Consider the following 22,109-nt stretch of genomic DNA (forward strand, 5'->3'; position numbering starts at 1 on the left):
TTCCGGGAATGTGTTTCTTCGACTGACTTTAGTTTCGACTCCATCTCCCTCAGCTGTGTCTTGAGCAGTTGAACTTGCTCGGAATCATATCCTTTTGTCCTAGCCAGATCAAGTCTTGCACGATCTCTTTCCTTAATCAAGTCTGCCAATTCGATGTTTTTCGCTTTCAAATCTTTCTCCAATTTCTCTCGTTTTTCTATAGCTTCTTGAGCTGATGCAGCCTTTTGTTGCACGATCTTAAACTTTCCCAAAAGATTCAAATGCTCTTGTCTGAGTTGGGAATACAATTTGGCCAGTGATTCATATTTATTTTTCCAGTACTGAACCTGTTCCTCCAAATGAGAGCACTGCGAGTTCTTAACTGCTAACTGTTCTTCGGCTGTTTGGGTCATGATCCTCAACTCGTTTTCCAGAACTTTTACTCTCTGATCGTATTGCTCCAGCATCAATTGGTCTCTCTCATGCTGGCCCCCTAGCGTCAACAAATCTTGTTCCAACTCAGCCAGCTTCCCTTGAGCTTGCCGTTGCATTTGGTCAGCCAATAACTGACTCTGAGCGAGCTCTTGAGACACTGCTTGTTGCCTTTGCTGTTCCTCCCAGAAACGCGCTTGGTCCCTCTGGAGCATCTGTTGCTCAAGAAGTTCCGCCTGCCTCCTCTCTTCAGCCTGTCTTTGCTGTTCTTCCAATTCTTGTTGCTGTCTCACAAAGGAGTCAACCATTGCTCCTGTCGGCTGAGACTGAATGATACTAGAACGCGGTGCATTGGATTCTTCGGAGTTGTTAGTTGAGGCAATTTCTTTGGCTGAGGGGACCTCATGAGAATCATCTTCGTCTTGAAGTCTTGGGGGGCTTGGCGGTAATCTTGGAATTGTAATAAGAGTTGTGAGATACTTGATGGAAGAGCAATCAGCATAAAATTCAAATAAACGGTGGTGTTGAGCATCAAATCGATCTTTCAAAGGAGCTATCACTTCATCCGATTCTGAAGACCTGTATAGAGCTCTTAACATTGAAATCAAAAACTTGTAAATTCCGTATGATTCTGCGATGATCGGAACCAATGAACTGATAACGTACTCTGATATATCCGAAGTATGGCGTATAAAAGAAAATATGACCCTCTGCAAGTTATCCAAAGAATCTTGCAAAGATAGTAGATCCATAATGGACTCAAACCCTTCATTGGGGTCACTAACAGTTCTCAATGAGACATACTCTTCATACTCAAACATTCCGTTGAAACCTCGATGATCGTGATGAAATCTCAGCTTCTGCTCTAGGTAGAAAACGTATTCCCTGATTAATTTTGTGTGACCCGCAGTCGTATCATTGTTGGAGAATCGCCCGAGACTTTCAAGCCAATTGATGTTTTTGTACCCTCCTATCAGGCAAGTAGGGTGACCTTCTTGCAGGACCTTGTGAATGACTATCAGTGTCTTGAAAATTTGAGTATCGTTTGACTGAATTGGTAATAACTTAAGACAATGCCAAAACTCCCGAGACGACTTATGATCCCAAGTATACACGATGCAGGCTCTAACATGTTTTCTTTTCGGAGCAGCCGAGTCGGCAGTGCATGCCTTTTTCAAGCTTGTTTGAATGTCCAAATTGGAATGACCCCCGAAACTGAGCATAGTTTGTATTCGCTTTTTAACGGTGATATAAATAGGAGAGCTTAATTTTATTTTATTTTATTTTATTGGTGATTAGTTATTATTAGGTGTTCAAAAGCAAAAAAAAAGAGGCGATCATTTTTGTACGTTAAGCTGCTGCATTTACCTAAGGATAAGTATTTACCGGCAAGATTCATTAGGTCATTACTCGCTTGAGTCGCGGATCATCGTTTAAAGCGCTAACAAGCATTGTCCAAGAACAGTAGGCTCCGAAAGCCAGCGTCTATGTCAAATTTTTGTAGCTAAATATTCTAGTGTACGCGAAAACACAAAAATGCTTGCTAAAAAGCATTGAAGTGGTATGTAGTGTGGCTTACATAACAAAATATGTTATCTGATAAACCGTAAGACTGATTGAGAATTCCAGAAACCGGAAAATTTTTTGAGTACATAAACTTTATTAACACCTTACAGTGCAAACTAATTAATGAGCTCCATTGAAAACCTCAAATCATTTGGTAAGTGATTTGTACCTGGTGTCCTTCCACCTTTGAATCTTGAAGGCTTTACATTTTACTGATTGGCTAACAGACAGATCCTTTTGCTGATACTGGAGACGCTGAAACTCAACCTACAAATTACATCCATATTCGCATTCAGCAGAGGAACGGAAGAAAAACATTAACAACTGTTCAAGGGGTTCCGGAAGAGTACGACTTGAAGAGGATTCTGAAAGTGTTAAAGAAAGATTTTGCCTGTAACGGGAACATTGTCAAAGATGACGATTTAGGGGAGGTGATTCAGTTACAGGGAGATCAGAGATTGAAAGTAATGGAATTTTTGATCCAGCAACTTGGTCTTCAAAAGAAAAACATAAAAATACATGGATTCTAGAGTGGAGTCCGCTTTATATTCTTGATAATCTAATTTCTACATATTCGCTCAAACATATGGATGTCAAATTTTTCCGCCTTCTTTTTACTACCTGGTAGCTTTTCTTGTTAAAAGTCTGTTCTTCTCCATTTGACAAACAATTCTTTGTAAAGATAGATGTTCAACAAGCAAGCTGTCTGATTTGAAGGATCGCCATTTTTTTTTTTCACTTTCTCATTTAGACAAACAAAATTCTTACCAATGGTTTCCGACCTTAACCTCAAAAAGTCTTGGAATCCGAGGCTGTTGAAGAATAGAACCAAGGTATGGGAAAAAGAGCGCGAGCTGCTTTTGAAGAGAAGAGAAGATACCGTTCACAAAGATGCCAATAACGAAATGCCCGTGAAATTCAATCAACCTAAATCGTTACGGATTGATTGGATGTACAAAAATCCTGTTGAACATCAGTCAAGCGGTGAAAATAGTTGCAAAAAGAATGATCATCTTAGCAAACTTCCAATCCAACGAAGCAAACAAACAAACATAGAAGAACAAACTTATGTTCGACATAACTCATCAGATTTTTCAATCAAGGAACCTGCAAACGGTATTGACAACACATTGCTGGAAAATGACCCGATTAATCTTATAAGTAAAACACGATCTCTACGATATCAACATCAGAAATCAGAACGTAAAAGTGATGACTCTTCGAAAATTACAAAGGCTCGATTGAGTCGCAAAAAGCGCTAAACTTTCCTTGACTTCGACTGAAACAATAACGTGACTATCTGGCAATATCATTGTCTGGTATCACAAATGGACTCACGAACTAAAATTATCCCTTGCCCTGGTTGCTTCAACCCATAGCGTAACTTTTGGTCTATAATCAAAATATTTAAAGCTCTAAATCCATCACCGATCTTTTCATTCCCTTCTCTTGGCTCATTAATTAAATGAACACTTTGAGAAGTATCCGAAGTGCTAGTCAAACAAGGTCAAACAGATCAGGAAGCAGATCCTTTTTGGGCTCGGGCCGAAGCTCTACTTCGACTTCGCGATCAGGCTCAAGGTCACGTCCGGCATCGAATATGGGGTCTCTTAATGCACGAGAATCCGTGGACAATTATTCCTTTACAGGCTTGCAAGCTCCAGAGAAGAATATGGCATTTGATGGCCCAAAAGAACACAATATAGAGAAAGAATTGGAAAAGACATTTTGGAGAAAATTCCGTGAAAACGTGGTAGACAACGATAATGCATGGATAAAGCTGTTTCTCTTTGCTTCTTCCATATCTGCCATTGTAATTCTTGCACTTGAGTGCACTATATGTGCATTGTTTTTCAGCAGTTTCAGGCTGATAGAGTCAAATAATGACGACTTCAACCCAATCTTAGCCATTTACGGGTATTATAGATCCTATCTCAAACAAAAGAGATATGCTATGGGTGCATACTTAGCACTTTATATCTATGCAGAACTTTATCAGATTTTGACCACCTTCATTATTCTCTATACTAGGAACGTATACCACTTGGCATCTTCCATTTTATTTCTAGCGGCAATGGCAATTTATGCAGGCATTCAGTATAACGAGATCAATACGACAATCACTAGTTTTGCAACATATAGTCAACTGTTTACATCAACATTTGATGCCTTTGGGTCTGGGACGGCTGCTGCAAAAGTTCACATCAAAAACCTATCAATTGCGGTGATCATCCTCGCCTGCTCGGTATGTGTAATTCAATTAGCTATTGGGTTAAAATTGAAAGACAAGTTTCAAAAATTTACGGGAGAAGCGATTGGCAACAGTCGCAAAATGATCTATGCCAATACAGTGTTCAATTTACACCGGGATGCCTTGTTGTTGGCTTTATTTTTTGCACCGGGATACTTTCTTCAAGCCGTGATTATAGCACCGAACAAATCAGATGCAGAATTCCGTTTGACACTGGCTGCTCTAGTCCTTTCAGTGTTTGTTATTTTTGGCGCTGATTACTCCACGTCAAGGGAAAAGAAGATAACCTCCGCGTTTTTTTCATTGTGCTGTACCGTTGGGTTGGGATTTATAATATTCAAAATTGTGAGATTGTATCTTCGATATCATTCAGCAAGCCAAGGCATACCTGGAAGGCAATCAGTTGTTGCTTTTGGAGTTATAACTACCGCAATTTTGCTTTGTTTGATGGTGTTATTGTTACAAGTGATAAGAAATTTTGGATTAGGACTATTTGAAATCTACGCAGGAAACTATAACTGGTTGAGACCTGCGCATGGAGGAAGCAGAACAAACAATGAAACAGGTTATTCCAAGGCAACTCTTACTGGAGAAAATCAAATAAATGAAGCTCCAAATGATATAGATATGTCTGGCGAGCTTTCTCCATACTTGAGATTGTCGACAATGCCAAAGAGGGAAGAGTTGGAGTTCTGAATTGTTAAGGATTCACAACCAAATTAATAATTGCTAGATTTGAGCGATACAGGTTAACGTATCGCCTGTGTTAACATCCATATTACAGAGGAATTCTCTATCTTGAGTCAATAAGCGCTTTTTCTTAAAGAGATCCAATCTATCACCCTGAAGATAGTTCAGCTTTTGATTATGCTTAGCCAAAAACTCGTTCTCTCGCAAAAGTGCCGCCACTTTCCCGCGTAGAAACCCAAGCGTCGTTCCTAGATCCGCGTCTTCATAATCATCAGGGCCGAATTCGATATAGTATACTATAGGCCGACTGAGCAGCTCCCTTTTCAAAATATCATTACTTTGGATAAAATTGACTGACACATATACATGTGAGCAATGGGTGGGAGTTTCGGCGAATACATCCATATGTTTTGATATTAGTCCCAGATGGTATCCAATTAGCATGAGTATTTGATGAGTAATGATTGCGATGAACAAATAAGTAAATATTAGTGTTATACATTTGGACCAATTCGAAGCCAGCAACTGTTTTGTTAGATCAAAGCTGTTGTAGAGCTCATATATCTTGATGTGAACAAGCAGCAAACATCTTTTAAAGGACTCTAAAAAATCGAATTCTTTCAAAGAAGGCATCTTCTACCAACAATAATTTATCGAACTAAATTTAAGAGTCAATAAAATCCTCACGAGTACAAAATTCAAGAGTAGCTGGATTAAAATGTCTCAAATTTATAGAGGGATTCACGCAGCATTGATTATATCCCTAGTTATAGCCTTCTCTTCATGGCTGCGCAGTCTCAAAAGGTTCAAAGGAAAGAGAGAAAAAGCAGAATGTTTGGCAGACTTGATAGGCGATACACCTCTTCTCAAAATACGCTCACTTTCAGAGGCTACAGGCTGTGAGGTATATGCAAAAATGGAATTATGCAATCCAGGAGGATCATCCAAAGATAGAGTTGCTTTAGCCATTATTAAAGATTTTGAAGAGCGAAATCTGATTAGACCCAACAAGGGCGACGTCATTTTTGAAGGGACTTCAGGGTCTACGGGCATTTCAATAGCTATGCTTTGTAAATCTATGGGCTACACAGCGCATATATGCTTGCCTGATGACACTTCAGATGAGAAGGTGAATCTCCTACAAATGTATGGAGCAGTAATTGAAAAAGTGAAACCAGCATCCATCGTCGATCCAAATCAATACGTAAATGCAGCAAAAAATGCAGCTGATGCAGTCACTAATGACTCCAGTTCCAATATTAACGCTGTATTTGCAGATCAATTCGAGAATGAGTGCAACTGGAGGGTTCATTATGAAACGACCGCAAAAGAGATATGGGAGCAAACTGAAGGAAAGTTGAACTTTTTCGTTTCGGGTGCAGGAACGGGTGGCACAATTGCAGGGTGCTCGATGTTCTTCAAACAAAAGAATAACTCAATTAAGACAATCTTAGCAGATCCCCAAGGATCCGGCCTCTTCAACAGAGTTGAATATGGTATCATGTATGACACTGTAGAGAAAGAAGGAACCAGAAGAAGGCATCAAGTTGACACTTTAGTGGAAGGTATTGGACTAAACAGAATCACTAAGAACTTCTCACAGGGCGAAATTTATATTGACGCGGCAGAAAAGGTCATCGACAAAGAGGCGCTTTTAATGGCTCGCTATCTCATGGAGAATGAAGGTCTCTTTTTGGGATCGAGTTCTTGCGTAAATGCAGTAGCGTCCGCTAGAATAGCCTTTAAGAAAGCAAAAAAAGGGGATACCATCGTTTTTATTGCCTGCGATTCAGGTATCAGGCATTTGTCTAAATTTTGGAAAGAAGCTCTCAAATACGATGTCCCTTCAGATTTAAGGGATATTATAAACACTTAGTATCAGCTTATTTATTCATAAACAACCTTTTATCATAAGTCATTAAAAAACCCGGTAATTTCGCTGGCCTTTCGTCTCTTATTGGATCTCACGAGATCCTTCCAGTCATCGTGCGTTTCCTGAATTTCATCTTCTGGTAGTAGTAGCCGTTCCTTTTTCTTTGGTTCCTTGCTTGATGACGACTGCCTTTCCTTAAAATTGGACTTTGATTTCTTGCTCCAAGGTGAATTTTGTTCCTTTTGTGCTTTTCTATCTAATACTTTCGAAGACGGACAAACCTGGTGTAATTTTTCGTTTTCCTTCAAAGTTTTCAGGTTCAAATACCGCTCAGAATCCACACATTTATCAATGAATCCCCCGTCAGGAAAATCATGGATAAACCTATTCTCTGGCATCTTGGGAAATCTGAGGAGAGAAAACCCTTTCGCGAGCTTCCAATAGTCCAAAGCAGAAAGTCTGAATATAGACGAAGCAGAATGTTTCGAGTAATGTCGAATGTAAGTTACAAACGCTTTCGTCGCTTTGTCATGTCTAGCTCTATCTGCGAGTAACCAGGCACGTGATTCCGTATGGATAAATTCATAAGTTTGAGGGCTGTAATTGTTTTGGCCTAGATCTTGTAATTCTATGTTCCTCAAACTCATGAAATCGACATAATTTTCTTCAAGACCTGGAGTCAAGAATACCATAGCGGTACCAGGTTTCCCGGCGCGTCCCGCCCGACCACATCTGTGAACAAACACGTCAGGGTCTGTGGGAGGATCCAGTTGTATAACTAAATCGACATCAGGTATATCTAAGCCTCGAGCCGCGACATCTGTACTGAGCAGAACGTTCTTACAATCTGAAAGCCCCGAAAAATGAGACAGCGTTTTTATCCTAGTTTCCAACTGCAGCTTTCCATGTAAGGAGTGTAATTTTATACCTTTGTAACTGCTCAAACAGGACAAGAGATGATTCAGCAGCATGTAAAAGTAAGAAACACAGACACATGTGGGAAAATAAACGATAGCCCTCTTGAATTGGTAAGATTCCAGCACATGGAAAAGAAACCCTATTTTCTCATCGGCTGGTACGATACTATAGAATAATTTCAGCTTCGAGGGCACAAGCTTTTGGCTTAAGTGATCAGATTTCACAGTGATACGAACAGGGTTGGACATTCCAAGCTTAAACACATCATCAATAGCTGCAGACATTGTTGCAGAAAACAATCCAACTCTTTTCTGTCGAGGCAGAATTTTGGCAATTGAAGACATTTCTGCATTGAAATCGTGATCAATTAATCGATCAGCCTCATCCAAAACCAATACTTGACAACTAGATGATTTCACCATAGACTGTTGTAAAAATTCCAATACCCTCCCTGGAGTCGCGATGATAATTTGTGCCCGGGTTTTCAAGAAATTTTGTACATCCGTAGATACAGATCCCACACCCCCAAGCACAGATTGAGCTTTTAGTTTACAGTTTTCGTCAGGGGAAAATTCAACAAGATTATTAATGACCGCTTCGATCTGAAATGCCAGCTCTTTAGTTGGACATATGATTAAGGATCCAAAATGACCTCTCTTGAATGCTGATTCTTCACGTAGGTAACGACATAGAATCTCCAGTACTGGGATAACAAATGCCAATGTTTTACCGGAGCCCGTCACAGCTTGTACCACAACATCTTTGTTTCCCGAAAACAAAGGGATTACTGAGGCCTGAACAGGAGTCATACTTTGGTATCCTCTCGAGATCAAAGCCTCCCGAAGCCAAGGAAGTAATTTGTAAGACAAGGAGTCCCAGCTCAGTCTATTTTCTGCTGCCATGGAGGAAACCAATTAAAAGAAAACTATTCTAGAAGGGAGTGAGATTTCATCTTTTTTTTTATATAATTTTTTTGCGTTTATTTTTATGTTTTTTTTCCCTGGAAGGTCTCTCATCTCAGTAAGAGTGAAAAAGGAAAAGGTGACATCGTCAAAATTTAGGAGGGTCTTCATATGCAAAGGATCTAAAGTAGTAGATTCAGGCGGAAAAAGTCACTAGTTTTCTTTTTGAGCTCTTCGTCACATGAATAGATTCAGCTCTTTCAGCAAATATCGCCAAATATCAAAACTAATATTTTCCCAACAAGACCGCTTTCATACTTGTGTAGCATTTCGGATGTCTGAGATGCAGGATTACAGTGAGTGGACCAAGGATGCATTGATTAAACGATTACAAGAATATGAGTCAGGGGCTAACCAAAATAAATCTATTCATCGAATTCCAAGTTGTGATCAAGTTTCGAAAAACGCTAAAAAGCCGCGGAGGGATTTCGACTTTTCTAAGTATAATCGGCGAAGAATAGCCCTCAAATTTTCGTATCTTGGTTGGAATTATCATGGACTCGCTTATCAAAATGATACATCCAATGTCCCAACGGTAGAACTGTTTATATTGAAAGCTTTAGAGAAAACAAAGCTGATCTCCAACTTGGACCCGACTGAATGTGATTTTAGCAGATGTGGTAGGACTGACAAAGGTGTGAGCGCAATGAATCAGGTGATTTCTTTAACTATTAGGTCGAATTTGACCGAAGACGAGATGACAGATCCCCTCAACGACGTAAAAGAGCTTGACTATGTGAAAATTCTGAACAAGGTTCTCCCCGAAGACATAAGAATCCATTCGATTTGTTTAAGACCACCAGAAGGGTTTGATGCTCGATTTTCCTGTCTCTCCAGACATTACAAATATTTCTTTGAGCAAGCGAATCTGAATATTGAGATGATGCAAAAGGCTGCATCTTATTTCGTTGGTGAACACGATTTCCGTAACTTCTGCAAGGTAGACGGATCCAAACAGATTGTTAACTACAGACGGAAAATTATATCCTCGTCGATAGAAAGAACCGATTTGGGACCGAACACTTACGTTTTCAATCTCAAGGGATCAGCATTTCTTTGGCATCAGGTGAGATCCATGATGTCTATTCTGATTTTGGTGGGCCAAGAACTAGAAGAACCTGAAATAGTAAGAAAGCTTCTTGACGTTAAACTCTTTCCAAGCCGTCCTAATTACACAATTGCCAGTCCTCTTCCTTTGGTTTTGTATGATTGCGAGTTTGACAGCAATGTCGTATGGTCAAAGTCTCTTACTTCAGACAGAATACAATTTGCGAAGTTTGACCAGATGTGGAGAGATCTGAAAGCAAAATACGCTATCGTTACCACGATGAAACATGTCATCGAACCTAGTGAAGAAAGGCAAAATCATGGTTCAAGTAACTGTAGCGCGTCAAGGAAGCATTCTTATACACGAATTGAACAGAGGGAATGTCTTGAGACACCGGACAATATCAACAAGAGGTGGCTTCAAAAGAGGGCTTCCGGTTGTAAGTAATTATAGATGAAAAGTGGCATTTAGAGAGGTAATTTTTATTTTTTTTTACGCACAATTTTTAAGCAAGCCTACTAGTAATACTCAGTACGTCGGAGACTTTCAACCACACAAAATGGTGACTATATCCGAGAAGATTAAGGAAATCCAAGATGAAATGTCGAGAACTCAAAAAAATAAAGCAACTGAGTATCATCTGGGGCTCTTAAAAGGAAAATTAGCAAAATACAGAAGAATGCTTTTGGATCCAGACAGTTCTTCCAGCCAGGGCAGTAAAGGCCAAGGATTCGAGGTAAGCAAAAGTGGAGATGCCCGAGTCTGTTTGATTGGTTATCCATCCGTGGGGAAATCATCTTTCTTATCAAAAGTTACAAAAACCCAGTCAGCAGCCGCAGCATACGAATTCACCACGTTGACTTCTGTTCCTGGTGTTTTACATTATGAAGGAGCTGAGATTCAAATTGTGGACTTGCCTGGAATAATCAAAGGAGCGAGTGAGGGAAAAGGTAGAGGAAGGCAAGTAGTTTCAACCGCGAAGACTGCAGATTTAATTCTGATGGTCCTTGATGCAACGAAAGGCCCTGATCAACGCGAGAATCTTGAAAGGGAACTTGAAGCCATTGGGATCAGGTTGAACAAAAGTAAGCCTGAGATTACAATAAAGTACAAACAGTCGGGCGGTATAAAACTAATCTCGTTAAACCCACCATCTCACTTAGATGAAAAGCTTGTCTCCTCTATACTGAAGGAATATAGAATACACAATGCGGACGTTACATTGAAGGATAAGGATGTCACTGTAGATGATTTGATTGATGTGATTAATGAGAAGCATGTGGTTTATACACCTTGTCTTTACGTCTACAATAAGATTGATGCCGTTTCGCTGGAGGAAGTGGACAGAATTGCGCGCGAGCCAAATACCACAGTGATGTCTTGTGAGATGGAACTTTCAATTGAGGATGTAGTTGAGGAAATATGGTACCGTTTAGATCTTTTGAGGCTCTATACAAAGCGAAGGAATGCAAGACCTGATTTTTCCGAGCCACTTGTTGTCCGCAATCAGTCCACAATTGAGGATGTTTGCAATTCAATTCACAAAGATTTAAAAGACAACTTTAAGTATGCTCTGGTTTGGGGCTCATCATCGAAATTTGGAGTGGCTCCCCAAAAATGTGGTCTAAACCATTTAGTCCATGATCAGGATGTGGTAACGATAGTGACAAAATGAAACTATGAACTAATTATTTGTGTAGCTCTTTCTCTAGTTTTTTTATCCATATATCTACTTGAGATTGATTTTCCCAGTTTATTTTGCGGCTTTCGGCCATGTATTCTTCTAAATCAGAAAGCTTGCTTTCCCAATTTGTTATTTGTCGTTGCATCGTATTGAGCTCATTGCCTAAATTGTTGAGAAAGTCGCATGAAGGGGCAATAGAATTTGCCACCAAACCAATGGATTTTAACTGAGCATTGACTCTCTCCAAATTAGATATGCGCAATGATGCATACCTCTCATACAGATATTCGATCTTTTGAAGCAAGGAGCTATCTCGTTCGATCGAGAACAAGCTATCCGTTGTTACTTTGCTAGACACATTTTTGCTTTGCTGGGACATGTAAGACATCAGAGCTTCAATTTTTTGATTCAGAACATTAAGCTGCAATTGTATGCTACCATTTTCAATTGGTCTGCTTACAATTCCTGTCAATTTTTCCAGCATTTGCACTTTTTCCAGTAACAGAAAAATTCTCGAAGTGGTCTCTGAATCAACATTCAAATTTAATTCAGGCTCATCTTCGGGAAGGCGATTATGCTTTGTCTCATAGGCGTTGCGAAGTGAACGGCTTTTTTCTTTCAGGGTTTCAATGATCAAAGTCCAGTCTTCCAAGTCACTTTCAAATTTTGAAGAGGTTACGCGTTCGCGTAATTTGTATAGGAATTCATCCACAATTAATGTGCACTCATCAGGAATGATTGGTCTACTTCCGTCGTAGCGTTCCGACTGTGTAAACTGTAGCCGACGTTCAAGTTCTGATAAATTTTCTTGATCAGGTGTATAAGCCGTAGTACCTGATGACACACATGGATGAATAATTTCAGAAGAATAAGACGATTCGTCAAAGCATATTGGATTTGAAGTTTCCAGAATTTCAGGTTCTTCACCCGCTACTATGTCTTCTGAGTAAAAGTCAAGAACGCTCATCGCCCATTGTGTTCAATGATTCTTTAGCGTTCAAATAAACTGAACTGTTTACGAAAATGTAATGAGTTAAAATTTATGTTCATTTTCACCCACTGTATTTTCTTTCTTATGTGCACGCATGGGAAAGAATATATAAATCGATTATGATTGAAAAGCTTCCCCTGGAATTTGAGATCTGGAATTTTGGAAGTTCATCAGAGCTGTACCGTAATCCCAGTTACTTTGCTCACAAAGTAATAAAGAGTATTGTAAAACCAAGTTCGTCTCCGTCATTACCTTGCATAAAACTTGCTGCTGTGACAGGTTCAAGTTCGCTGCGATGTCTGAAGGAATTGAAATTGGTTCCACTGCATTTGCCAGCACATGTCCATTCGAGGAATCAGAGAAAGATGGAGTTGCCTCCAGAGGAGACTTTGGGAACCAAGCGCCTAAACCCGAAAATGGCTTGAGCAGTAACATGTCAGAAGCCACGATATAAGATCCATTAGGACCAGCTATCACCATTAGTGACCGATCAAAAGAGCGTTTCTCCAAAGAGGAACGAGTATTTGCATTCGGGGCTCCAAATCGACCCCCCTGCCTGGTACTAGATTCTTTACCGGTAGCGACAGGAGGCGAAACTTCCTGAAACCCACCATGAATTGATATTTGCATGGCATTCAAAACAGGCACTGAAACAACCTCAATAGAGTAGTTTTGGGGATTTTCTTGAAGTTCATGCTTGGTTCCAGGTAATGATCGAAAGGCTTGCTTAATTTGTTCTCCACCTTTGAATACTTTAGACAGCCGGGGCCTGAGTCCAGAGACTCGCATCAGATTTCTTGAATTAGATATATATGAACCCCAAGAACTGGCGACAGAATGTGGCACCCTGACTGCCTTAGATTCTATGGAACCTATAGGAGCATCCACAATATGAGTGGTGTCAAAATGGTAAGAAAATTGAGATTCTGGAGAGAATAGGCTAACTAGGCTCGTGCGATCATGGTCCCATAACCTGAGATAAGTCGTAATGAATTCTATTGCGACTCTTTGTAAATCTGACGACTCAAAAAACAAACTTTGATTCGGAATAGGAAAAGAGAGCAGTTTTGAAAGTTTGCTTTCGTCTCTTACCGGTAACCCATTCAGTATGATCAGACGGGGGAAAATTTTGATGATTTCCCCTGTAGATGTAGGATTATCAATCGGGTTACCTGTTATCCATAGTTCCCGTAAGTGAGGCAACTTATTCTTCAATTTTTCGAGGGTGTCAAGCTTGGTGATGTTGTTATTAGATAATGCCAAGTTTTTCAAGCCTGGTAAAGAAATTGCCATTTCGATGAGATCTCTTGAATTGTTACCTAGATTATTGTTGGACAAATTCAACGAGTCAATCTCATATTCTTCTTTAAGAGCGATCTTCAACATCGCTAAAAAGAATTTTGATGCAGTTTGAGAGTTTGCAAGAACTTCACGCAGCTCAGGGTTAGCATCATTGCGTATGCCATCCAAATTAAGTAGTCTAGACGTGGAGTCATACCTTGAAGAAAGAGCAGATTTGATTAATACCAAAGTGCTATTACCCCCTGCGGCCGATATGTTACCCGAAGAGGAGAGAATCTTGATTCTTAGAGTGTTGCCTGCAAAGCGGATACCATTGCATTTGCTCAAGGTGTTTGCATCTCCATCTGTTTTCACCGAAGCTTTCAAAATTCCAGTTGTACGGTCCGCATAGATGAGCCTAATATTGATTTTCGTCTTCCTATGAATGAAAGATGACAAATCCTTTTCATCAGCATTTGTCCAACCTGTAATCTCCACAAGAATTCCATTATTTTGTGTCCAATCTGAACCTGAAGGTGTTAAATTCGTACTACTATGTTGATTACCTCTATTGCTTGCATTTAGCCCAAATGTATTTTGGAACATCTCAAAATATCTATTGAATCGTAGAGAATAGTTAACATCAATCTGTTGAGAGTTTCAATTGTTAGAGCCTTCAAGAACTCTTTCAGTGTCGATACCGTCCAAACAGAAGAAGCCAAAAAAAAAAAAAATAAAACGTTAGCAATCGGGATTTTTTGATCTATAACTGTCTGCAAATAAGCGCTCAGAGACCAGCTAAAGAGTAGATATATGGACGTTGCTCTCACTAATAGACAAGGAACAAAAGTAGTTGATCCATATCCATTACAGATACAAGACGAAGGGAATATACATGGGCAAAGCATGAACAACGAGCGTCAAGACCCAAAGCGTAAATAGCAAATCAGGATTCTGTCCTTAATAGCTTAGCCATCAAAAAAAACAGGCCTCCAAGACATAGATAACCATCGTGAGTTTGTATTAGCAAAACATCAAAAGGATCATTAAACATCAAACTTCAACCAATCAAGATCTTTGAACGTGCAACTTTCATCTTTGGAGTCAACGAGAGACGGATCATAAGATCCGTTTTTGTGAAATTTAGATCGTCCAAAATTGATATCGCCATCCACCACAGAATTCATGCGCACAGACGCATCACCCGTAATCATTTCCTGACTAATAATCCCTCGTTTAGCTTGAATGTCGTGATAAAGATTCTTGGGGAAGGACCCTTGTCGAGAGGAAAAGTTAGAACGCATGGGTGCTGAAGGAGGAGAGGATGTATCTGATACAGCAGACAGACAACTCCTTGATTTGAGCCTCTTGAATCGTGGTATATCTTGAGGTTGGGAATGACTAACAGAGTTTGGGACAGATCCTGAGTTTGTCGGAGAATAACCTGTTGGAGATTGAGGTGCGATAGGAGTGGTTGCTAATGGAGTATTTGGATTTGAAAGTGATTGCGGTAATCGATTTGACGGTTTGGGAAGAATTGGAACATTTCTTGACCGACTGTTGTTCACTGGGGGCACTGCTTGTCTGTTTCCTCCTAAATGATAGAAATGCCCTGGTTGCGATCCAAAATGAGGAAAACTTTGATTGTCGTATGATGTATCCATATTTGGCCTCTGAATATAGTTCGGTGAATCAGAGAAGTTTTGAGACATAAGCACGCTTTGATTGGCAGCTATACTAGGGTGAAGGTTTGTTTGAAATGATCCAAGTACCTCGGGATTGCTCAAAGTTTGTGAATTACCTTGGAAAAGCAATTTTTGCTGCGTTGTCGTGGTCGAAGGACTCATGCCAAACTGCTTGTTGAAGATACCACCCTGCTGAATTTGACTAAAGGACTGCCGCTTCGAATTTCGCTTCTTGATGATGTCGGTCTTTAGTGATAGGGGCCTCATTGTTCCGTGAAGTTTTTGGAACAAGCCACATGCATTACAGAGAGTATTGCCCTGAGAGTCTCTCCGCCAAAGAGGGGTTTTAGTAGTGCCACAATTGAAACACTTGGAGAGAGGCTTCGATGGAGGAGTCACAGAGATTCTATCCGAATGACTCTGTTGACTATCATGTGTCTCCCTGATCACGCTGATATTTTTAGGTTTGGATGCTAAAGAAATTGAACTATCCCAATCATTATTGGAAGATTGCGACTTTGAAGCAAAAGGATTCCTTCCTAAAGCTTCTGAATTTTGTGAAAATACGGTCATATTCTGAGATGAAACAGACGGGGATGACTTAAGCTGGTTTAAATTGTTAGAAAGTTTCCCGTTATAGTTCTTAAATAGTTGAGGATCATGTTCACACAAAAGTGTTTTGTCGTTCTTAAGGACCAACAAGTCATCTAAATTCAGCTGTAGCATATCGTTTAGTTCCCTTGCTTTCTTATTTTGCAGACTTTTGGGGCTTTCGGACATAGATACAGGTGTGACAAAATTTGAATTCGTAGTTGGAGAAGAAGCTGCAGGTTGAACGCTAGTTTGAAGGTCACTTGGCGGTGTTATCAAATTCGAAGTGCTCATATTGCTATCCGATGAATACCTGTCTTCCACTGCAGTCTTTTCAAGCTCTTGCTTGCAACTAAAACTTTGATAATTTTTCATTACTACAGGTGAAGACGAAACATGGGAGTTCGAACACGGAGTAAGAGAATTTCCGTTAACCTGTATCTGACTTCCATCACTTGGCTTAGCACGAAGCTGCTGTTGTAATTTCAAGTTCTCTTCTCTCAAATTTCTGTTCTCAATTCTAGGATAGAGTGGCAATATATTCTTGGCTGACATGTATATGTCCCATATTGAATTGGGTTCCATTTTCCATTGATGATCACTCGCTAGAAGTTGGGATTTTGTCTAAAGCACCTACCGACCTTCAGCTAAAAAAATAAGAGCGCTACTAGAGAATTCAGCAGCAGATTGAAATAAAAGTGTGGATTGTCAAGAAGTACTCGAGAAGCCGAAAATTTGTTAAAAAGGTGTAACTTTTAAATTAATATTTTATTCATCGATTATAAATGAAGTTTTACTATAGTAGTGAGCCAAAAATTTCCTTACGTCATCATTTTATAATCTCTTCACGAAATGATGACTACATGAAATCCGCAAAATAATGCCATTCAATGGTGGTAACAATTGAGATGTGTATCAAGGGCGCAGATCCAGGATTACGGGTAATTTTCAGGTCGAGGTTTATTGCCTTGATTTCACGATCACAAAATATCAAACACCACATAGTGTACAAAATTCGATTCTTAAATACTTAGTAAAACATATGATGTATCGTAGCTTCATTCTCAACAACGCGTCAATCATCAACTGGCCATTATCTCTTCAAACGCTCCTTCAGTTTTCTTTCTTCTTCGTCAAGCAATGACAATTTGAGAGCTTCTTCTATCATTCGCTCCTCAATACTTGTATGATTATTGTGATCATTCCCATTTGAACTGTCGCTTCTCCGGTACGAACTTTCGAACCTGCTCGTATATGTGTGGTGAGAGTCATCTCGGTCATATATCAAAGACGACGCATGCAAAGCAGTAGCAGCAGCAGATCTTCTTGCAAGTTTCGACTTCGCATTCAGTAATTTTTGTTCCCAATCAGGATGGATGAGGTCCACTGTAATTACTCCAGGCGCCTTCGCAGGCAGAGAACCTCTTCTTCTCCGTGCAGGGTCGGAGCCTTCGGCGTTTTTAATATGAAAACCGTCATCACTATTCTTAGACTTCATGGATCCGGAGTCCTCAAAACTCTTTTGACCTTGGTTCGTCCTATATTCCGATAAACAGGTAGACTTTTTGGGTGGAGTGCCTGATGCAGAATGTGACTTTGTCATTGCATAGCTAAGAGAAGCTTTCCTTTGACAGTCGGAAGAGCGACTACCACCCTGAGGCGTGTTCGGATCTTCGTGAATCACTTGCGGTATAAGGTTGAAGTCTCTTGGTGGTCTTCCACCAATACCAGTCCATAGGTTAGGTGGTGAGTACGTTACACCAAAATCAGACATCGCACAGAAAGGACAGTTCACGGGCTCGCTAATAAGCTCATCAGCTAATTTCTCCGGTTCCGTGGAAGCATTAGGAGCAACTCCCTCGTCGTGAGGCGGATGTGGGTCCAAACGTTTCAGTTGAACAAAACATTCGGTACATATTGGTTGAACACAACATCGCGACAGATTAAGGTTGGGAGGGTAATAAAGAAAGCATATTGGACATTCGATAGCATTCCGGTATAGCGTCAAAAGAAGGTCGTCTGAGGGAATGTTTGGATAAGTTTTGATCCCGCTCTCACTCACTGATCTGTCTCTACTGAAACGAGACTCTGCATCTCGCTGAAACTTTATCGACATCTCGGAAAGATGACGCTTGAATGCCTTGTGTTCTTTTCTTCGCATGGAACTAGCACTTTGGTGTATTTTATGATCATCTGGATCTTCATCTTCATCTAAAAGCAACTCAGTTGTTGGGGCATGTAAGTTAAGGCGCTTGAGACGGCTGAGAAGTTCGCCGTCCGTCCAGCTTTCGTCAAAATCTTCCAATGGTGTATAAAATGGAGCCAATTTTCTCTCAATTATCAATTCTCGAACAACGTCTGTTTTGTAGTTCAGACCATCTTTATAGTTTCCATATGGCGCTAGGTAGCCTCCGTCTACGTTCTCCTGATAGCGGACTATGAGATCCAGCATATGCTGTTCCTTCTGCCTTCGTTTCTCCCTATCTCTTTCTTTCTTTCTTTTAGACAACCCGACGAAAGACTTGGACGACACAACGTTGTCTTTTGAAAAGGATCCTGATGGAGAGCGTGCTTCCTTCGCTGGTGCATTACCCATTATGAATCAAACTCAAGCTTCTATACTTTTGTAGTCAAGGAAACTGACAATTGTGCGATCGCGACTAACAATCAAATATAAATGATCGTGGGTGCCTTCCTGGAGATTCACTACCTATGCTTAAAAATAGTCCAACTGAGATTGCGCTGCTCAAAGTCTCCCGGAACGATTAAAACTATGAGCTAGTTAATAACCCTAGCAGGTCAACTATAATAAATACGGTAGAATAATGGAGATCGTTCTGTGTCACCCCAAAATTTATCGGGAAGGCTCGGTTTTTTTGCTGCATCACACTTGGAGCTTCCCACGACATACAGAAAAGTCACTTGGTGGGGTGGCAACAAATACTGAAAAATTGTTGCTCGATGTGTTTGTTTACATAAGATTGGATGCATGATATTTCAAATTGAAGTTCGTGCCTTTCAACTCAACTAGCTAAGACGACGTGCGCATTTTAGTCAATAATCTATGTGCTAGAAAAAAGTTGTCAAATTTACGAAGTCTGACACAATGCATCCACTTAAGGACTCCAAATACACTATCAGCTACATTTTAGACACAACTGTCATCGACTCAGATACTTCTACTACTCATTCTTTGGGTGTAAATTCACTTCAATATGATGTGGACAGAGAGATCCTGTTTTCGGGTGGGAGAGATGGCATGATTTTGATGCATTTTCCCACTGAAGAGTTAAAATTGGATCCAGATTATGACGACTTTGATCAATTGAACCTCACCGCACCTGAAGTCAAATCTTTTATCAAGAATAATCTTACCAATGAACCAGTCATTATGTCACTTGAGGAGAGTATTCGCCGAGGAATGGACCACATTAGACCTCAAAAATCCTGCTACAAAATGAAAAAGTCGGCACAAATGCACTTAGACTGGATTACCGATATGTGTGTCCTTCCACAAACTTCTTTAGTGGCATCTTGTTCGCATGATTCTGCAGTGAGACTTTGGAATTATGAGACAAATGTTATTTCAACTGTTGGGTTTCACAATGACTATGTCAAGACAATGGATTTCAATAAAAAAGAGCTTGTATCAGGTGGTCTTGATAGATCCATTAGACTTTGGGATATAGCGAAACAAGAAGAATCGGCATTTTTCACGAGCACAGAAGAGAACAGGTCTGTGTATGCACTTGCCTGTCACGGAAACATGATAGTTTCTGGAGGTCCCTCGCAGACTATTTACTTATTTGACAAACGGACTATGATAAAACCAGTGAGATCATTCATTGGTCATACAGACGCTGTTCGCAGTCTATGCCTCAAGGACCGAGGAATACTTTCTGGATCATCTGACGCGACGATAAAGCTATGGGACTTGAGGACGAACAGGATAATGAGGAATCTAGACATACACGAATCATCTGTTTGGTCGCTTTATGTGCCCAAGGAGCAATCAGACTTTGACATTTTTTATTCGGGTGACAAGAACGGTCTTCTAATGAAGACGGATCTCCGATCATCCAACTTGTCTGACTTTGATATTTTCAACGAGAATTACTTAAACTCTCGAATGAATCAAAGTCTTGGTATAGCTACCACAGTTGCAGATTTGAATTCTTACTCTGGAATGAGTTCTAATCGAAATGAGCAGTTTGATAAAGCAGGAGTTCTTAGTATTACAGGTTCCAGCAATTCTATATGGGCTTCTAGTGCAACTAGTGATTTGGGATTCATAACTGATTGGACGATTCCCAAGACAGACAAATTATTACTTTACCAAGGTATCAAGCTCAACAGAAATTTGTCGATGTTGAACATGACGAATCGAAACTCAATCGAAACCACACGTGCTGAGAATCTTGATATAGCCAGTCAATTCTCAAGTGAGAGTTTGGATTATATCGATGATGCTTTAAAGTCACAGATGAAATTGCACAGACCCACTTTTGAAGTTGGGGGCTCTTTATCCGCCAGCGGCTTGAGAAATCTGACTGTGAACGATTCAGAAACCGAATCCGAAGTGGACGATGGACGAGAGTCATATTTCGTCAATTTAAACGGGGGTCCAAGCTTTGAATTTATTACCAATGACGATTACGAGGATCCGATTCACAATACAATACGGAACAACTTTGAGAAAAAACCTTTAGACATTGTTTTTCAAAGACTACCAGATGGTTATGTTTCTGTTGTTCCTTATAATTCTAGACCGATTGAGGTATTGCGTGGGAAACATGGAATAATCAAATGTAGAATGCTGAATAATCGCCGACATGTGGCCGCTTTGGATGATGGTGGAAAGATGTACATTTTTGATGTCATTGACTGCTCACTTAAGAAGGAGATACATCTGTCTGATCATGGTAACAAATCAACTGAAATGGACATTGATACACAATTTGATCATTTTATTCAAAAAATCCAAACTATGGAATCTCTTCCAATGTGGTGCAGTGCTCATGCGAAAGCAGGGAAACTAGTGATTACTATGGAGGAGTCTGACTTTGCTAGCTGCGATATCTACCTAGACGAATTTGAGACGGAATATAGAAATTTCAGATTTGACTACGACGAAAACAGCGATCCAGAATCTACAAAGCTAAACGTTGGAAAGTTGGTACTGAAATCTTTATTTCTTGGTTTTGCTGATTATGAAAAAGAATCTCTCAAGACGAGAAATGCGAATTTATCTTGCAATCAGAGCGGCATTCGACGTACTTCCACGGCTTCATCGAATGTATTATCGAAAGTTATTAACAAAGAAAATCTGGTCTCTCTGGCAAGTGTTAACGACTCCATTGGAGAGAAATCATCCGACAACGACAAGGAAAAGGCGAAACGGAAATTCTTTGGCAAGTACAAAGCTGCTTCTTCTAGCACGGCTTCTGCCTCAAACAATGAGGAGTCTTCCGCTGAACAAATGAAAAATTTAACCGAGGCAGACATATTACCTAATCTTAACAGCTACAGTGAATTGCAAAATTATATCGCTACCGGTCAGCTTAAGCCCAAAATCGTCATTGATCATAACCCTGAAGTTTCGCAGTCCAATGATGTTCTCATAGTCATAAGTGAAAAGGGAATGACGGAAACCAAAGCTTTGTTCAGTTCCCGAAAGTCAGAAATCGAGAGCTGCTATCCAATCCTGGAAAAAGTAATGCCTTTATGGGCTCTCAAATACTTGTTATTTGGTTACGCCGCTGTCAAAGATACTCCTAAAATTGTATTCCTAATTGTTCCCCATCCGTCGATCAATGCCGAAAGCTTGGAAGGGTTTGATTCACACCGCCTAAATGCTTATCAACAATTGCGAATTGCAAGAGTCTGTGAATTTGTTAGAGAAAAGCTACCGGAATCATTACAAGAGAAGAGAATTCAATTATGGTGTAAAGGCCAGAAGCTAGACCCTCGCATGACTCTACTTACTGTTAAGACTCGAATTTGGAGAACGAGTGCAGATACTGAATTAGTGTTCAGCTTTGAAGACTAGTCTTTTAGTTACCCGGAAATAATGTATGATCTTTAAAAGTTTTTTTTTTTTGTTACGGTGAACTTGGTCAGCTAAGGTCATTCTTGTATTCTAGTCAAAGAGTGGGTGT

At 40.1% G+C, this 22,109-nt stretch overlaps 14 protein-coding genes across 14 annotated transcripts; 6 read left to right on the top strand and 8 right to left on the bottom strand.

Moving 5' to 3' along the window:
- KL911_003861 (uncharacterized protein) lies at window positions 1-719 on the bottom strand (the record flags this gene model as incomplete). The annotated part of the gene is made up of 1 exon (XM_043199088.1): window positions 1-719. A coding segment is annotated over one exon (719 nt), but the record flags the coding sequence as incomplete, so codon positions are not given.
- Window positions 720-747: 28 nt separating this feature from the next.
- KL911_003862 (uncharacterized protein) lies at window positions 748-1,634 on the bottom strand (the record flags this gene model as incomplete). Its single annotated transcript, XM_043199089.1, has 2 exons — window positions 748-769; window positions 892-1,634. 2 exons carry the CDS (start codon window positions 1,632-1,634, stop codon window positions 748-750), a joined length of 765 nt encoding a protein of 254 aa, XP_043053131.1.
- A 1,113-nt stretch (window positions 1,635-2,747) lies between these two features.
- Window positions 2,748-3,239, top strand: KL911_003863 (uncharacterized protein; the record flags this gene model as incomplete). Its single annotated transcript, XM_043199090.1, has 1 exon — window positions 2,748-3,239. One exon carries the CDS (start codon window positions 2,748-2,750, stop codon window positions 3,237-3,239), a length of 492 nt encoding a protein of 163 aa, XP_043053132.1.
- Window positions 3,240-3,442: 203 nt separating this feature from the next.
- Window positions 3,443-4,924, top strand: KL911_003864 (uncharacterized protein; the record flags this gene model as incomplete). Its single annotated transcript, XM_043199091.1, has 1 exon — window positions 3,443-4,924. The coding sequence occupies one exon, from the start codon at window positions 3,443-3,445 to the stop codon at window positions 4,922-4,924; it is 1,482 nt and encodes a 493-aa protein (XP_043053133.1).
- A 33-nt stretch (window positions 4,925-4,957) lies between these two features.
- KL911_003865 (uncharacterized protein) lies at window positions 4,958-5,323 on the bottom strand (the record flags this gene model as incomplete). The annotated part of the gene is made up of 1 exon (XM_043199092.1): window positions 4,958-5,323. The coding sequence occupies one exon, from the start codon at window positions 5,321-5,323 to the stop codon at window positions 4,958-4,960; it is 366 nt and encodes a 121-aa protein (XP_043053134.1).
- Window positions 5,324-5,636: 313 nt separating this feature from the next.
- On the top strand, window positions 5,637-6,794 carry KL911_003866 (uncharacterized protein; the record flags this gene model as incomplete). The annotated part of the gene is made up of 1 exon (XM_043199093.1): window positions 5,637-6,794. The coding sequence occupies one exon, from the start codon at window positions 5,637-5,639 to the stop codon at window positions 6,792-6,794; it is 1,158 nt and encodes a 385-aa protein (XP_043053135.1).
- Window positions 6,795-6,826: 32 nt separating this feature from the next.
- Window positions 6,827-8,611, bottom strand: KL911_003867 (uncharacterized protein; the record flags this gene model as incomplete). Its single annotated transcript, XM_043199094.1, has 1 exon — window positions 6,827-8,611. One exon carries the CDS (start codon window positions 8,609-8,611, stop codon window positions 6,827-6,829), a length of 1,785 nt encoding a protein of 594 aa, XP_043053136.1.
- A 334-nt stretch (window positions 8,612-8,945) lies between these two features.
- On the top strand, window positions 8,946-10,166 carry KL911_003868 (uncharacterized protein; the record flags this gene model as incomplete). The annotated part of the gene is made up of 1 exon (XM_043199095.1): window positions 8,946-10,166. One exon carries the CDS (start codon window positions 8,946-8,948, stop codon window positions 10,164-10,166), a length of 1,221 nt encoding a protein of 406 aa, XP_043053137.1.
- Window positions 10,167-10,278: 112 nt separating this feature from the next.
- Window positions 10,279-11,394, top strand: KL911_003869 (uncharacterized protein; the record flags this gene model as incomplete). The annotated part of the gene is made up of 1 exon (XM_043199096.1): window positions 10,279-11,394. The coding sequence occupies one exon, from the start codon at window positions 10,279-10,281 to the stop codon at window positions 11,392-11,394; it is 1,116 nt and encodes a 371-aa protein (XP_043053138.1).
- Window positions 11,395-11,407: 13 nt separating this feature from the next.
- On the bottom strand, window positions 11,408-12,370 carry KL911_003870 (uncharacterized protein; the record flags this gene model as incomplete). Its single annotated transcript, XM_043199098.1, has 1 exon — window positions 11,408-12,370. The coding sequence occupies one exon, from the start codon at window positions 12,368-12,370 to the stop codon at window positions 11,408-11,410; it is 963 nt and encodes a 320-aa protein (XP_043053139.1).
- Window positions 12,371-12,511: 141 nt separating this feature from the next.
- Window positions 12,512-14,281, bottom strand: KL911_003871 (uncharacterized protein; the record flags this gene model as incomplete). The annotated part of the gene is made up of 1 exon (XM_043199099.1): window positions 12,512-14,281. One exon carries the CDS (start codon window positions 14,279-14,281, stop codon window positions 12,512-12,514), a length of 1,770 nt encoding a protein of 589 aa, XP_043053140.1.
- Window positions 14,282-14,721: 440 nt separating this feature from the next.
- Window positions 14,722-16,536, bottom strand: KL911_003872 (uncharacterized protein; the record flags this gene model as incomplete). The annotated part of the gene is made up of 1 exon (XM_043199100.1): window positions 14,722-16,536. The coding sequence occupies one exon, from the start codon at window positions 16,534-16,536 to the stop codon at window positions 14,722-14,724; it is 1,815 nt and encodes a 604-aa protein (XP_043053141.1).
- A 508-nt stretch (window positions 16,537-17,044) lies between these two features.
- Window positions 17,045-18,547, bottom strand: KL911_003873 (uncharacterized protein; the record flags this gene model as incomplete). The annotated part of the gene is made up of 1 exon (XM_043199101.1): window positions 17,045-18,547. The coding sequence occupies one exon, from the start codon at window positions 18,545-18,547 to the stop codon at window positions 17,045-17,047; it is 1,503 nt and encodes a 500-aa protein (XP_043053142.1).
- A 510-nt stretch (window positions 18,548-19,057) lies between these two features.
- Window positions 19,058-22,000, top strand: KL911_003874 (uncharacterized protein; the record flags this gene model as incomplete). Its single annotated transcript, XM_043199102.1, has 1 exon — window positions 19,058-22,000. The coding sequence occupies one exon, from the start codon at window positions 19,058-19,060 to the stop codon at window positions 21,998-22,000; it is 2,943 nt and encodes a 980-aa protein (XP_043053143.1).
- Between the last annotated feature and the right edge of the window lie 109 nt (window positions 22,001-22,109).

This window comes from Ogataea haglerorum (assembly GCF_019207285.1).
Source record: "Ogataea haglerorum isolate 81-453-3 chromosome Unknown 81-453-3_NODE_11_length_416158_cov_97.210077, whole genome shotgun sequence".
Lineage (NCBI taxonomy): Eukaryota > Fungi > Ascomycota > Pichiomycetes > Pichiales > Pichiaceae > Ogataea > Ogataea haglerorum.